This window comes from Phalacrocorax aristotelis, chromosome 2, assembly GCF_949628215.1.
Source record: "Phalacrocorax aristotelis chromosome 2, bGulAri2.1, whole genome shotgun sequence".
Taxonomy (NCBI): domain Eukaryota; kingdom Metazoa; phylum Chordata; class Aves; order Suliformes; family Phalacrocoracidae; genus Phalacrocorax; species Phalacrocorax aristotelis.
The window spans coordinates 19,783,359-19,797,899 of NC_134277.1; the positions used below are offsets into that span (position 1 = coordinate 19,783,359).

At 40.8% G+C, this 14,541-nt stretch overlaps 1 protein-coding gene across 14 annotated transcripts in view; it reads right to left on the reverse strand.

Moving 5' to 3' along the window:
* The window catches only part of KIAA1217 (KIAA1217 ortholog), a 371,380-nt gene that overhangs the window by 92,541 nt on the left and 264,298 nt on the right, over positions 1-14,541 (reverse strand). For 13 of the 14 annotated variants that reach the window (XR_012658855.1, XR_012658854.1, XM_075082645.1 and 10 more), the window contains one exon: positions 3,589-3,784. Coding sequence is in view for 12 of the 14 variants with exons in the window: in XM_075082645.1 (XP_074938746.1) it covers positions 3,589-3,784 (196 nt within the window). In the remaining 2 variants the exon portion in view is untranslated. Of the gene's footprint in view, positions 1-3,588; positions 3,785-12,849; positions 12,931-14,541 lie in introns of all 14 variants that reach the window. The other variant, XM_075082658.1, reaches the window with a different exon arrangement.

A 14,541-nucleotide genomic window follows, 5' to 3' on the forward strand; every position in this document is an offset into this window, starting at 1 on the left:
GGCAAGTGCCGATTTCTGATGGACACCTTAGCCAAGATAGACCTTAATTTTGAAAGCTGTGGCTGAGATTTTAAATGGCCCCACAATTGGAATACTGTTTTCTGGGTCAGCTCCACATGGCATGCGATAGCCTCATGTGTCAGAATACCATGTTCTATTAGATTAGTTCTGACTGACAAAACCATGATGTTGAGGTAGCCAAAATGCATTACCGTTATTGCTTCTCAAGCTCCATGTTAATTCAGACCACAATTTAAAAACAAACTGGCTTATATGTAGTTAATAAAATAGGAACCTATAGAAAAATTAGAATTTCAAAACAAAAACATCTGGTTTTTAAAACAACGGCATTGAGATATTAAATGTAAAATTAATAAAAATTCCCAAAGTTGGTCATTTTCCTCACTGAAATTATGTTGGCCAAGGATCAAAACATAATTTGTGTTTAAATTAGATTAAATTTAAAAATTAATAAAGATGGAAGAGGAGGTAATTATACATAGCTTGTTTAAAATCATGTGAACAGAAATATTTTCATTATGCTTTTAAAATTGAACTGATAAACTGTGTCCTGTTTTTTAAAAATAAACACTCCCCTTGTACTACTGGAAGGCAAAACAATCCTAAAAGGCCACACTCTGCAAAGAGTCTCAAAATTAAAATTTCAGAACATTGCTTATGGTGGTGTTAGAACACACTGGCAGAAAAGACTGAAAAGGACATTGTCGTAAAAGAAATGCATTGAAGAATAATAATCTACAACTGAACTATTTTAGAATCATTTTTAGACTATCTTTTAAAACAATTTGCTATTAATAGTTCCTGGAACAATCTGAAAATGACAGGCTGTGGGTGGTGTCAATATATTACCTCCTATTTGACTAGTATGATGATCCCTTAAGCCACACACATAGCTGTGACATCTCCTGCAATGCAAGTGGGAAAAAGGCTTATTTTGCTCCAGTTTCAAATCTAAAAGTTCTCAACTCAGATGCTTCATATTACATTGCTTCCTTCCCCGCCTCCCACTGCATTTTGCCTGCTCACGCTGGGATAAGCCAGGGTCTTGTCTCTAGTCTATGAAAGACAAGCTAAGATAGAGTGCCTTGCAAGGTCTGAAATCCTGGCCATTGAATAAAATGGTACATCTTCATGTGGCCGTCCTCCATTAGGCCCTGGACAACACATTTCAGTATATGCAACAGATGCTAAAAAAAGGGTTTAAGAGTGGACTCCTTAATAGTGCACTTCTGCAGCTCTGGACCTCTCATCCCAGCAAAGATATTGTCAAGTGCAAAGAAGGGCAACAACGATAAACAAATGTCCGGGATAGTTTCTGGGTGAGGAACAAGTGATTACAGCAGCAGTTCTCAGTCTGGAGAAGAGATGACCTGAGGGAGATGACAGGCCTACAAAATGAGAGATGGCCCAGGGGGAACAGATAGCGATCTGATGTTTGCTGTCACTTCTAACACAAGGATAAGGGAGCACAACATTAACTTAAAGCAGATAGGCAAATACAAAACGAAGCAACAGAAAAGTGATGGTTGGGCAGTAAACCAAGAAAACTCGCTGCCAAAGTCACAGCTGCACTGTTGCGGACATGAAAAATTTACATGGGTTCAAAGGGAGACTGAACAAATACCTGGAGGAGACATCTCTTGAGGGTTATTGTACAGGCAGAAACCTTAACCAAGAAATCCCTAAGCTAAATATAGCTTGAGGCTGGGAGAGTACTTGGGGGAAGGTTCATACATACACATACTTACCTTGTTCTTGCTCTTGTCTGGACTAGTTGCCTATGGTGCCTCTCAGGGACAAAATACAGAGCCAGGCAGGTTCTTGGTCTAATCCAGTACAGTCCTATAACCTACTAGGTTTATTCATAGTGACGAGCACTTAAGCCTTTTCCAGAAACAGGGCTGTTGTATTCTTTTCAGATGTGCACACTGACAATGAGAAAGCTGTTTCTAGCTCAGCTTTTGGGGGAGAAAGCACTGCACAAAGCACTGGCGCATAGCAGGCCACCTTGTTTGATGCCAACAAAAAGCTTCCTGAAAGCTGTTTATCAATTCTCAGCTCACAACCAAAGCAGGAGTTCACAGCTGACATACCCTACGCGTCCTGGGGTAATCACTGAATGCCAGCTGAAACCCATGCGGTGAAGCTGGACTGAGAGTCCCACAGGGACCTGCAAAGGCCCAATCCACTTGACATCACATTGAAGCAAATACACATTTTCCAGAAAATCTCAGGGTGAAGCAAGACATTCTGAGGATGCCCTAGCCAGCAGTGACATATAGGCAGAGATGAATCCTCTGCATGTATAGTAAACATACATGTGCTACACACTTGCTCTTAACCAAAAAGTCTTGTCCAGGTTGGAGTCTTCAAAATTTCTCCCAAAAGAGCCTGACATATTGGTGGCCCAACGGGCTTCAGGAGGACAGCAGTGCCACTCCATGAGTTGGCATGGTCAGGGATTGGCTCCTTGTCCCCAGCCCCACAGCTCTGCACTTGCCAGCTCTGGGGCTGGCAGGGACCCCTTCTAGCCCTGTTTTCTTCTCATTGGTTGTGTTTGTCAGATATCATAATACCCTTGCCAGAAACTGTCTTAGATTGTTGAGGAACAAGTAAAGCACTGTGACAGGCTTTGGTATGGTACGATTTACAGCCCAGCTTTCAGTTTATGTCACTCTGTGTGCTGGGAGATGAGTCTACTGGAAAGCAGCATTTCAGCTTATTACCTCTGAGCGAAAACCTGCCTTCCTCAGCAATCCGCATGCGAGTTAATGCTGCCTTCTCACAGCAGTTTAACTGCCCTCTGGTGTCCTCCCTCAAAAAAACAGCCTTTACTTGTACTATCCATCAGCTGAGAACAGAGTCTCTGGGACAAAAACCTACTCTTATAAAAGGAGGTCTGGTTCACAGCTGGGCTTAATTCAACCCTGAGATATGGGAAGAATGAGGAAGCAGAGTCGTTCACCTGCACTAACATATCACCCATGTCAGCATGCAGATGGAAGGGCACTGCCTCAAAGTAAAGGGCATCTCTGTCAGCATATCCATTCAAATCCTCTGTCTGGAAAGCTACTGCCACGCAAATAGCAAGCCTTTTTACTAAGAGCTGGATCTGTCAGGCAATAATATCTCTAGGTTTCTTCCAACCAGCTCTGCCTTTGAAGAGATGATAAAGTAAAACCCCTGTGTCATCTGTCTGAAAATGAGGGTGCAGTCTTGTACTAAGTTCACTGCCACATAGTGTGAAGGCTTGGCAAAAAGTATTCGCAATTTTGGGTTTTAACCATTCATCAGCATTTCGTGTCAAGGTCTGCATCCTCCTCCTTATTTACCATGTTACCACCTGAAAGCACACTTTCAGATCTTATGAAAATAATTTCACCATTCGCTCAAGTTACCCAGTACCCCATACTGAGCTCATTTCCAAAGAACAACCTGACAATAAAAACACTGCACTACCAAAGTCTTTACTTTTTTAACCCCAAACTATTCACAAACTATTATAAATGCACAAAGGGAAAACACAGGCTAAAAGCAGGGAGGAGAAGGATGGAAGCGGGGTCTTACCCAGTGATCTTTCCTTTGTTTGGTTTGCTGACCGCACTACAGGAAGGCTTGCCCGCGTGCGGCTGCCCCTTGAAAAGGGGGTTGGAGAATCGCCCTCGGACATGGCCTCTAAGGAATCCGCAGATGCTTCAGAGAGGTGTTCTGTCTGGTCACCCAAATTGGGCTGTGGGCTCTGGGACGGTTTTGGGCTTCTCGTCTGCAAAACAGAGCATTTCATTATTGGTCTACTGAAACTGGAATGGGGGGGGAAAAAACAGAGAGAAGACGGAAGAAGTCCAAACTTCTTCAAGTACTGGTATGTTGAAGGTCACTTCTGTGTAGATTATTTAGAAAACAGTGTCCTTGGGTATTCTGCTACTGTTTTTATGGCTGTACATCCACGTTGCAAATTTTATTGCTAACAAGGCCCTGAGGAGATGTATAGTAATGCCATTCCTTGCTGCTCAAACAACCGCTATAGTATAGGCATGTACATACACACACACACACTTATGTTGACAAGTCCACTAAGAAAATTCTCTGAAAAGAATTACTAGATGTAATTGTAAGCTGTAGTTGTAAGAAAGATGTAGCTGTGAGCTATCAACCTCGGTATATTCTGCAGGGCTATGAAAGGTACAGGTCGTGCAGCAAGGCCAAAATAGCCATCCAACATTTCTAGCTGAAATCACAAACAATTGTTTTACTTTTTGTTGCATCAGCATAAATCAGAAATGTCTTCATTAACTGACCAAATTAAGTATGATTTTTACTGGGCAATCATACTAGTAAATTGCTAAACACAGTATCTGGAAAAAGCCAACTCTCTCAAGAGGGGAGGGAGATGGTTTCATTTATGCACCACTACTGACCCTACATTGTAAGAGCTGCCTAACAAAAACTCACTCAATACAATGTTCTGAACATTTTTTGCTAACTATAAGTGACATTGTAAGTGCTTTTTACAAAGACGGGTTCCTTTGAGAAGTATACTCAATACTGTTTGGTGAAACTCCCTCAACCACATGTTACTATTACTTTGGAAGAATAATTTTTCAGTCTCTCAAGCAAACTCAATGTCACAACAAACTAGAACAGACACTGTACAAGCAGAAATTCAAAGCAAAGCAAGCTTACTCTGTCCCAAAACCAGTATGTAAATACAAATTTATGAAGGCCTCTAATCAGCACAGGCACAAGATGCCATAAAACATATACACTTTCCTCTTCCCTATCATTTCAGGTCAGATGCTAGTACACTAAAAACCCTCTGTATTAAAATCGACTTCAACTCTAGGTTTAAAGATGTTGTCAAGATCCAGAAAACATTTAGGTTCTTTCTGGAAAGTCAAGATGACTTATCTTGCTGACATCTGGTTCCTTCAGTGGTTTTTCAAGTGAAATGAGGTGAGCTTTTCTCAGCAATAGCATGCATCATATAATCTTTTCTTTATGTGACCTTGAAAGTATGAAGAACTTCAGCTTAGTAGATTTTCATTAGCTGATATAGAGGCCTGTTGTTGCCAAGTTGTGCAGTTGCTCACAAACTACAATAAATTAGAAATACCTCACAAGAAAGCTAAATCCTCCAGAACTTTTCACTTTTGAAATGCTAATATTAAAATATTAGGTATTATTCAATGTCCCGCAGTGAAATTGTTCAAGACCATTGAATATTTGCAGGACTTAAAGCTAACAACATTTGTTCTCAGCAAACTAAAGTATGCTTTGAAGTGCTTCTGACATGGTCAGCACTAGTCTGCAGGTTGTAAATACAGGGTCTTTTGCCTGAAAATTTACAGAGGTGACAAGTGACCTGCAAACACAGAGAAAGAATTTGATTAGTCACTACTTCTTCATTCAACTTTCCAAAATTGCTTAGAACCACCACTGCTGAAGTATTTTATTTCCATAGGCATATTACAGCAGTACTACCAAGCCAAGCCGTTAACAGCTTTGTAAGTGATTAAAAACTTATCTGTATGTATCCATTAATAGGGAGATAGAAGGCACATCATTCTCACTTTCTAGAAGACCGTAACTAAAAATAAAACAAGATGCAAAAAAAAACCAACCACCAAACAAGGCAACAGAATCAACCTACAAAATGTCTTTAACTTCAGAGTTTGTTGGGAAGGGGATTGCTTTTGTTTCTTTAAGAAAAAAAATACTCTGGTAATATGAATCAAGCTTATTTTGCTTTGCTTTTGCTTATTTTTGTTTCTCTTTCATTTGAATCCCCAGATGTCATTTGAGACATGCAGTTGCATGTATATAGTTTATCGACACATATGAACAGGTGCATATCTAAGCAGTAAGGGGATACTTCATTACCAGAGGCAACACAGTTTCAGCTGTGCAGCTGCCCAGCGTGTCCTGTCAGTGCACAGATGGAACCAACCTCAGCAATGTTGTGCTGCTTTGGTTGTCCCTGGGGCGATTCTTTAGGACCTCACATACAGCATCTCAGATCTCCCTGGATGATAATGCCAGCATTACTGTGACTAAAAAAGACCCATTTTGGCAGATTCCTCAGCCCAAATACTGCAGCCCCAAGAGACATACCGGAGCCTTCCACAGCAACGCAGAGGCACATCACCAGTTCTGCTCAGACATGAAGTTTGAAAGGCTTCAAGTTATTTGCCATGCCCAACTCGTGTAAACATTGCATTTCAGGAGTAATTCTGAATTTTAAACAAGTTATAAAAAAGTCCTCAAACACAGCAACAACAGTGGCTATTCAAGTAACTGAGAGATATGAGTGCATATTTGATAGGAAAGCATTTTCAATATTGGCAATGAGCACCAGGCTTGATGCTACTTAATAACCAAGTGAATTCCTAGGCAGCACTTCTTAGGAAAACCAGCCCATGAAGTGGGGAGCTGACAAGCAACATTTATGGAGCCATAACCTACAAGGACTTGTAAAGACTGTTGAAGAAAGCAGGACAGAAACCTTCAGCATTATCTAACCCTTGTAATAATTATTCAGTGTGTTGATTACAACATCAAATAAGGTAAATAAGACAGATGGCAAAGAAATACTTAATAAATCATACCATATATATGTTTTCCATAGAATGTTCACTAGCCTATTTTTAAAATATTCAAAAGCTTAAAATAATATTTCAGGAAGTGTCTCTTTAAGTACTTTTCAGGAACTAGCATGCAGTATAAGCACTTACAAAATAAATATTCACCATATAGCCTATGTTTCAGGACCTATCAGAACCCAACTAGAGTCGAGGTGTAGACTGCTGCTACTAGAGTCAGGACTGCGCTGTAGCTGCATGTTGTGTAAATCCAGTGACATCACTGTGCCTGGGTGGCCGACTTTTTAATATATCCGCTAGCAAAGGGCAACAACCATACTACCTAACAGAGAAGAAAACTCAAACCGTGCGCACTAAGGAGTAGCACTATCCAAAGTTAAGACATTTGTAACCAGATACTCCACACAGGCACACAAAAGCAAGTAAACACCAGCACTTCCCTAGCCACACCTCTGGGATAAAAGCCAGAAAAGAGAAGAGGGCTCAGAACTAGGCAGCGGGTCTCTCTCTTTTCCCCTGTGCCAACACTAATTAGGTTACAATTTCTTCAGTCAGCCGTGGTCTTCCCCCCTCAGCTATATGTTAGGAGACATCCCCCTGCATGTTTTTTTGTGCAACAGGCTTGATTTTTCAGCCAGCTGAGTAGAGCTGAACCTCCTTGAAGACTTCTCTGATAAAAGGGTCTTACCTATGTTAGTTCTGGGTAAGAAACTTAGCAGAAAGGAAAAGCCCAAATAAAGATGAACAATTCTGGTGAAAACTTACATATAATTACATAGTGCTTTGAGATTACCATTTTGTTTATGATATGCTCTTTTATTTACAAGGATATAGATCCCTGTAACCTTTTCAGGGTATATATTTAAGTGTAACACACGGAAGTAGCAGTTACAGAAGATCTAGTATCTTCCAAATACGCTTGGGTTTTAATCAAGAATTAAAAGAATTAAAACTGTGGTTAATCATGCCTCATGAGTGATGCCTGTCTGTAAAAACAGATGCCTGCCTGCAAAAAAGTGCAGCGCTCTTTAAATGCAATAAAATTTCCAATAATTAACAGTGAAATCAGAAGGCACCTGAATAAGGAAAAGTGAAATACTGCAGGGATGCCAATGTAATGAGCAGTCACGGGGCGCCAGAGATGTTCAAGTGCCATGCATATTTCTGCTTCTGGTTCTCTGCTCACATTTGCCCCCACTAACCCTCTCACCCTGTTGTTCTACATGGTTTTATAGCTCTGCTCGTCATAACATCCCTCCATGCACATTTCCAGTTATTTTCCATACTAATCTATATAACGGAAACCTTTTCTCCTTTCTTCCTTTTTAAAAAGCGCTCCTGCAAATTTGCTTCACACAGTTTCATAGACAAAAAAGAACTAAGAAAAAAATCCCATGACCTGACGAAGGATTTAATTTCATCTCTTGATCAATTCACACTTTTTATTTCCCGTTTCCAGGAACTTCCTTAGCCTTTATCTTGATAGAAACTTATCTCTTCAGGAGAAGAAACTTACCATACACATCTTCAAAGTTGCTAGCAGTCCTGGCAGTGTACAAATGGTAAACAAAGACATTAAAAAATAATACAGTGCTAGTAAAATAACTCCTTCCAATCATGTCCTCTAAAGAACGCACTTCGCATAGGCAAAAAAAAAAAAAAATCCCATTTGATTGCCTTCTTGACACTTCAAGTAAAGAAGACAAATTAAAAGAAAAATGGAAACCTGCTTTTCTTGACCTTCAAGTAAACAATCTGTGCTGGGACTTGTGCTGAAGATGGCTGCTGGATATGTGACAGACTGCAAATATGCACATAAACAGGCTCTGTTTAATGTATGATGAATTTATTAACTCTGAAATACTGTCGAAGCACATGAGTTCTTATTACCACAACAATAATACTTCTTCATCACATTTGTGTCAAATTGTTAAATTATGGTCGTCTGAAGGAAGGATCTGCTTTTTCCAAAGATACAGAGTCTTTGGGGTCCCATATTATCAAAATTATAGGGTCTTACTTGTCTGGACATGCTATTAGTGACATATTGCTGTTGGAGAGAAAGTGAATACTACCCACGTGTTCTTATTTTTAAGCATTTATTGTAACAATGTTTTCCATAGCACTTCTCAGAAAAGTTAAATGATTATACATGCCTATATAGACTAAAGTTCATATTACATCTGTGCAATAGATGTATCTGGACAGTCTCTCTCACTGGGGGAACTGGGGGTGGGGACGTGATTCAGCAGCTGAATGCAACATAAAACCATCTTTCATGACAAACTGGCTTTTCTCTGTGTATTATTTCACCATTATGAGATGCAAAAATCTATGGCACATTCCTTTCAGACACCATCAGTTAGAAATGGTACTGTGCCAGGAGAAGGTGCACACCAGCATTCGTGCTCTCAAGAGCTGAAGAGAGCAACTGCCCACTCAACACCATGTAGATTCTGTAGGAGTTATTTATACCGTTCCCTGATGCCTGCTCATGGGCTAGCAGATGCCCCTGGCTTTTATTTCTGCATTTTGAACACAAATGTTTCACTGTTTTCTGTTGAATCAATGGCAACGAGTTACAAAGCCAGCCCTTGCTCACTCTCAATTTGGTGGCAATGTTAATTTCTGTAGTATGAATGGCGAGAAGTCTTTCCTTCTTGATAAGGACAGACACAGTGCCTGAACCACGGTTGCCCACCGTCCCTAGCACTCAACCAAGGTAACCCACTTGCCTGCAGCCTCCCTGACTATGAGGCATGTTCTGCCCAAGCTCCCCTTCAGCTGCAGTGCTGCTGGCCTCCTCCTGCTGCCAGCAGTCCAGAGGAAAGGCTGAGTTCACCATTTTCACCGCAGGAGGAAAGCAAGCAGAGCACAAATCACACAGCCTCCCCAGGCTGCCCACAGTGTGGTAATTAAGCAAAGCAATGAATTCAGTGTACATCAACTAGAGGTACAGCCCGGGTGCAGATCTTTTCACGCTCTGAGCAAGGGAGGAAACAGAGCCAGATGAATTTTCCCAAGTAAGGTAAAAGAAAGCATTCCTCTTCCCTCCCAGTGTGAATGAGAAGGAGGGGAAGATAACTCAGCCAATGGCACCAGCGGCCACAGGAGGGTGCTTCATTAAAACCTGGCAATGCTCAGTCACAGCCACGCATTACCAGAGCCCATCACTACGTCAGGATCAGAACGCCATGCTTAGTGGTTATTTTACTCATTTCTATGAACTTATCTTAAGGCAAAACTCCTCTCTGCTTATGACAGGATCTTTATTACTACTCTGTATTCACTGATGCTGACCCCAGTTTCTTTTGCTTAGCGGAAAAAACATGTCTAATGATGTGTCAGAATTTATCTGCCATGTTTTTAGGTTGGAATGATATTCAAATCATCCTAAAAATCTGCACATTTTCCCAGAAGCCTTGGTAGCTCCTGTCAGTGGCCAGCTGCACGCTCCCTGCTGTGGCAAGCTGCCAAAACCAATGTCTTTTAATCCTGAGAGCTGTGAATCACCGAACAGGACATTTGCAGGCTGCTGACTCCTGCTCGTCCTTTGCAGGACAGGACCATGGCTCACTTCAGCAGGGTGATCCCCAGAGTTATCAGAGAAAGTTTTTCATTAAACTCTTGTTATAAATGACGGACATGAAGCAACATTTTCAAACTTTGGCTCCTAACTGTAAGCACCTAGATAAACTGAAGCCTGTTCTTCAAGAAAGCTCTGTTTACAGTAAAGATATTAATTAGAAGCAATAAAAGCTGTAGGTGCTCAGCACTTACACCACCAGACCTCTTATTCAGATGTTTAATTGGAGGAACTTGCATTTGAAATTGTTGCCCTAAAGAACTCAGCAGCCCATCTAAGAGCAGCTTAATTAGTCCAGACAAGTCCAGACTGAAATATGCAACATGCTGTGGCATCTCTTTGGAATACATGAAATATCAGAAAAACCCAAGCCATCCATGTTTAAGTGTAAAAATATTTCTCGGTATGTTTCTGTCCAAATCCAAGGTTTTCTCTTTCTACAAATGCCAGCCTGAGATTTTAGGGTAGGAACTGAAGCAAAACGATAGACAAAACTAAGAGTCACCCATTGGGAATAAGGAAAAATCACACTGAGTGAAAGAAATCTTTCATTTTAAAATAGAATCGTATAACACTCTGCTTTATTCTAATGCTTTGTGACATGAAGTATTTATTTCTACATGATAGCTAAATTTAAAAAGTGACTGATCACCTCACTACTTTTCCCCACAAAGTTTTCTGTGGCTCCACCAATTTTGCTCACAGCAAAATTTGTTCTTTCACAGTCTCTGTCATATTCTTGCATCGCAGCTTCAGTTTATTATTACTTTGTTTAAATAAGTTATCCATAAATTCCAGCCTGGACATCAACATTTGTCTTAATTAAAATCTTATGCCAGTTTCAGTTGGAAGCTATTTCTCTTTTCCCTCCTAAAAACCCTACTGTGAAGTATTCATGAGCCAGCATGACCCCTTGTTCCATCCGGGAGATGGCTGCATTTCATCAGCAGCGGGTGAGGTAACTCCTATCTACACAATCCCCAAAACCATCATGAGAACTCTGAAGATTAAAAGGGATGATTTAAACAAAAACTGTCATTATGGTGTTTAAAGGGGAAAGATCTTTACATGCTTAAAACCACATGCAAAAACGAAGGGGAAAAAGAAAAAAGAAAAAATATATACCAGATGCCTAAATGTACCTAGGGAATAGTGTGTTCTGAATCAAGAAAATGATTATCTACCCATCCCTGTTCTCCCACACACGTTCCTAAGGAAAATAGGAGGAGGGTCTCTTTTTTGTGGTGTCTGCTTCCCAAAGCAAAGGAACACGATGCAGCCATCCTGGAAAAACCTGTTTTTCTCTGTTTCTACAAGCTAAGAAGTTCTTAATTAACATGCTATTTTAAAAATAACCAAAAAAGGAGCAATCAACATGAAGGCTGGTGAGTGGGAGCGAGGTCTTCGGGGTAGGGTGTGAGCTGCCCACTGTGTGGGCCAGCCCTGGCAGCCGGTGGGCGCTGCCAGCTCCCAGCAAGAACAAACTCCCAGGAAAAGCAAGCGGGAGGCAGAGCTGCCTCCAGCAGCAGCACACCTACACCAACACCTTATTTTTAGCCTCTACTCATGGAAGTAAACGTGTGATGAAGCGCTTATTGGAGCTTGTTGCTCTGGCACCTGGGAGAGTTAGGGGGCTGCTACAGGAGAGATGCTGTGGGAGAGAGGAGCTTCTCCTGCTCCTCTCTTCCAACTTGTCACTGTGCCCTTTCACTTCTTTTTCCCTCCCTCGAGGCCATCTCCTTGGCAAGGGAGGGAGAAGCCTTACTGCTGTCTACACCTCTGCCTCTCCTACCCTTCCCTGTGGTCGGCATGTTTATTGGCCTATTTAAATCCTGTAAGTGGAAATTTGTCGGGGAAGCGACAAATTGGGTGCAAATAAGCCGCTATGCACCCTGCATGCTCCAAGGCCTCATTCCTTGCTTGCAGCAAGTGTTACCTGCTGCTTTTGTGATTGCGCTTTTGACTGCAGCAGAAACCATGCAGAGGCACCTTCTACATACGTTTCTAAAAGGCATGTGCACATGGAGGGGAAAAAAATAACGGTAGTAGACATCCATTCTATATGGGGTTACGAGCCATACAGAAATGGAAGAGGAGCTGAAGAGGATAAAGGTGAGATACAGGTGACTCCACATGTGCACAATGTACATATAAGACCATTCTGCAAGTTGCAGACTAAGATTTTTTTGCATGTCAAATACAAAAATACTCCTGTGCCCACAGAGCTCTCCTTAACTTTGTAGCAAGACTTTTACCCCTTTAAGCCAGTTCAAAATATGTATAAATAGATAAATAAATAATGTTAGAATTGGGACAGCTAGTAGGGATCACTTATTTATCTAGGACCCCCCACTGAATTTTGGTGGATTTCAAGCATCTAAGACAAGAGTGTGGATTTTATGTCTATCATGCCATTAAAGAAAATGTCAGAATTTAAAAATTGTCAAAGGATGCACATGCATCACACTCCCATATGCAATCAATCTATAGGAATGACACTTCACTGCTGTGAAATACAAAGGGAAGAAGCATGCAGATCCATATTTATTCGAGAACGCTAGTTGTGAAGCAAGACACAAACAGTTAAAGGGTAACAAACTCAATCCACAGCAGAGTGCAGAAAAAAGAAAGTACAGTACTAACTCTCTGAGAGGATTCAATTTTCATCAAGTACCTTTGAATGTCAAGTTCTGAATGAAGGGAGACCAACATGCACTGCAAAACCTGTGGATCAAAGAGAGAAAAGAAGGGGAGGGGGAGAGATAATTGTTAACAGGAAAAGAAAAAGGAGAACAATAGAAATTAAAAGAGAATAAGCTGTACATACTGAAAGTATACTGGAGGAGAGGAGAGGAGAGGAGAGGAGAGGAGAGGAGAGGAGAGGAGAGGAGAGGAGAGGAGAGGAGAGGAGAGGAGAGGAGAGGAGAGGAGAGGAGAGGAGAGGAGAGGAGAGGAAGCACTGAAAAACAATGAAGGAAAGGCACACGTGCCAAGAAACAATATGCTCTATCAGTACTTAATATGCATTATTCTCAGGACCCTTGCTGGACTCAGTTTGGATGCACTATGTGTGGTGGTGTGTCAAAGGAATCGAGAATGTTCTTCTAATATAAGAGTCAGTGGCAGAGAGTTAGGCCACACAGATTCAAATATATATCTAGCAACCACATCTGACAAGAAATGGCAAAATATGCATTCTTCCTAAGAAAAGATACAACTTTTGGCTGGAGTTAGCAGCCGTCATTACACTTCTGTGTTTGTTTCACACTTACTACAGAGACATGGAATTTTTCAAGCAGAACTTAGAAATACTGTATTATTCTTGATTAACCACAACTTTAAAAAGAATAAAAGATAAACTATGGAATGATTAAAAAGTATTCTCCAATCACATCTCTCTACTATTCTACATCTGATCTTAATGCACACAGAATGTGAAAATGTGCTAAAAGGGGTTTAAGGGCCAAAAAAACCCAAACATTTTTTCCTTCCAACACATGAATGAGATGCAAATTGGAGGGGAAATTGCCTGCTGCTGTTCGAGTCCTTATAGATGGAAGTCCTATATTTTCCTTAATTTTCGTTTGCCTGCAGGGTGAAGGTGGGGGTAAAAGAGATTTTGTGTAGTGCTCTAAACAACCTTCTCTGAGCAATTGATTCCTCCTTCAGCAAGAGTCAGGCTCCCACGACAACTGCTGCTGCCCCGTTCAGAGCATGCAGCTATTCATCCCAGGCAAAGAAATGCGACTGCTTTGATAACAAGGACGTCATTGTTAAAGAATCTTATTTAGCAAGTAATTATAATGCCAACATCATAATTAAGAGAGCAATTCAAAGAATCTTTTGAATTTTACAAACCCAGGGGATATGAACATATGAGAGCTGATTCTGGGGACGAGATAAGCAACATACAAGTGTGCTGTTATTTTTCATGTTTTTGTCAATTGGATACTTTGGAAGGGCAGTACTATTTTATTTAAAGAGAACAATAGATCATTTTTCTCCCTATGATAAATGCATCATTTAGAATTGTTCAAGTAAAATGCAATTTTTACAAATAAGCTATTTATGCAAACACAGTACAAATTAAATGTAGCCTTCCGGCAACAACTGGAGAAATTCCAACTCCAAACCGCAAAGACAAAACAGTCTGTTGCTAATGTCCTGGTAATACTGAAACTGTATTAGGGTTTTTCATGTTTTTATAATTTCACCACCCCACACATGCAAACCTGAGAAGTTCTATTTGCCCTTCAATTCAACTATTCTCGTGATGAAAAAGAAAAACGTTACAGATTCTCCAAGGACTGAATCTCATCTCCATGCCAAATACGT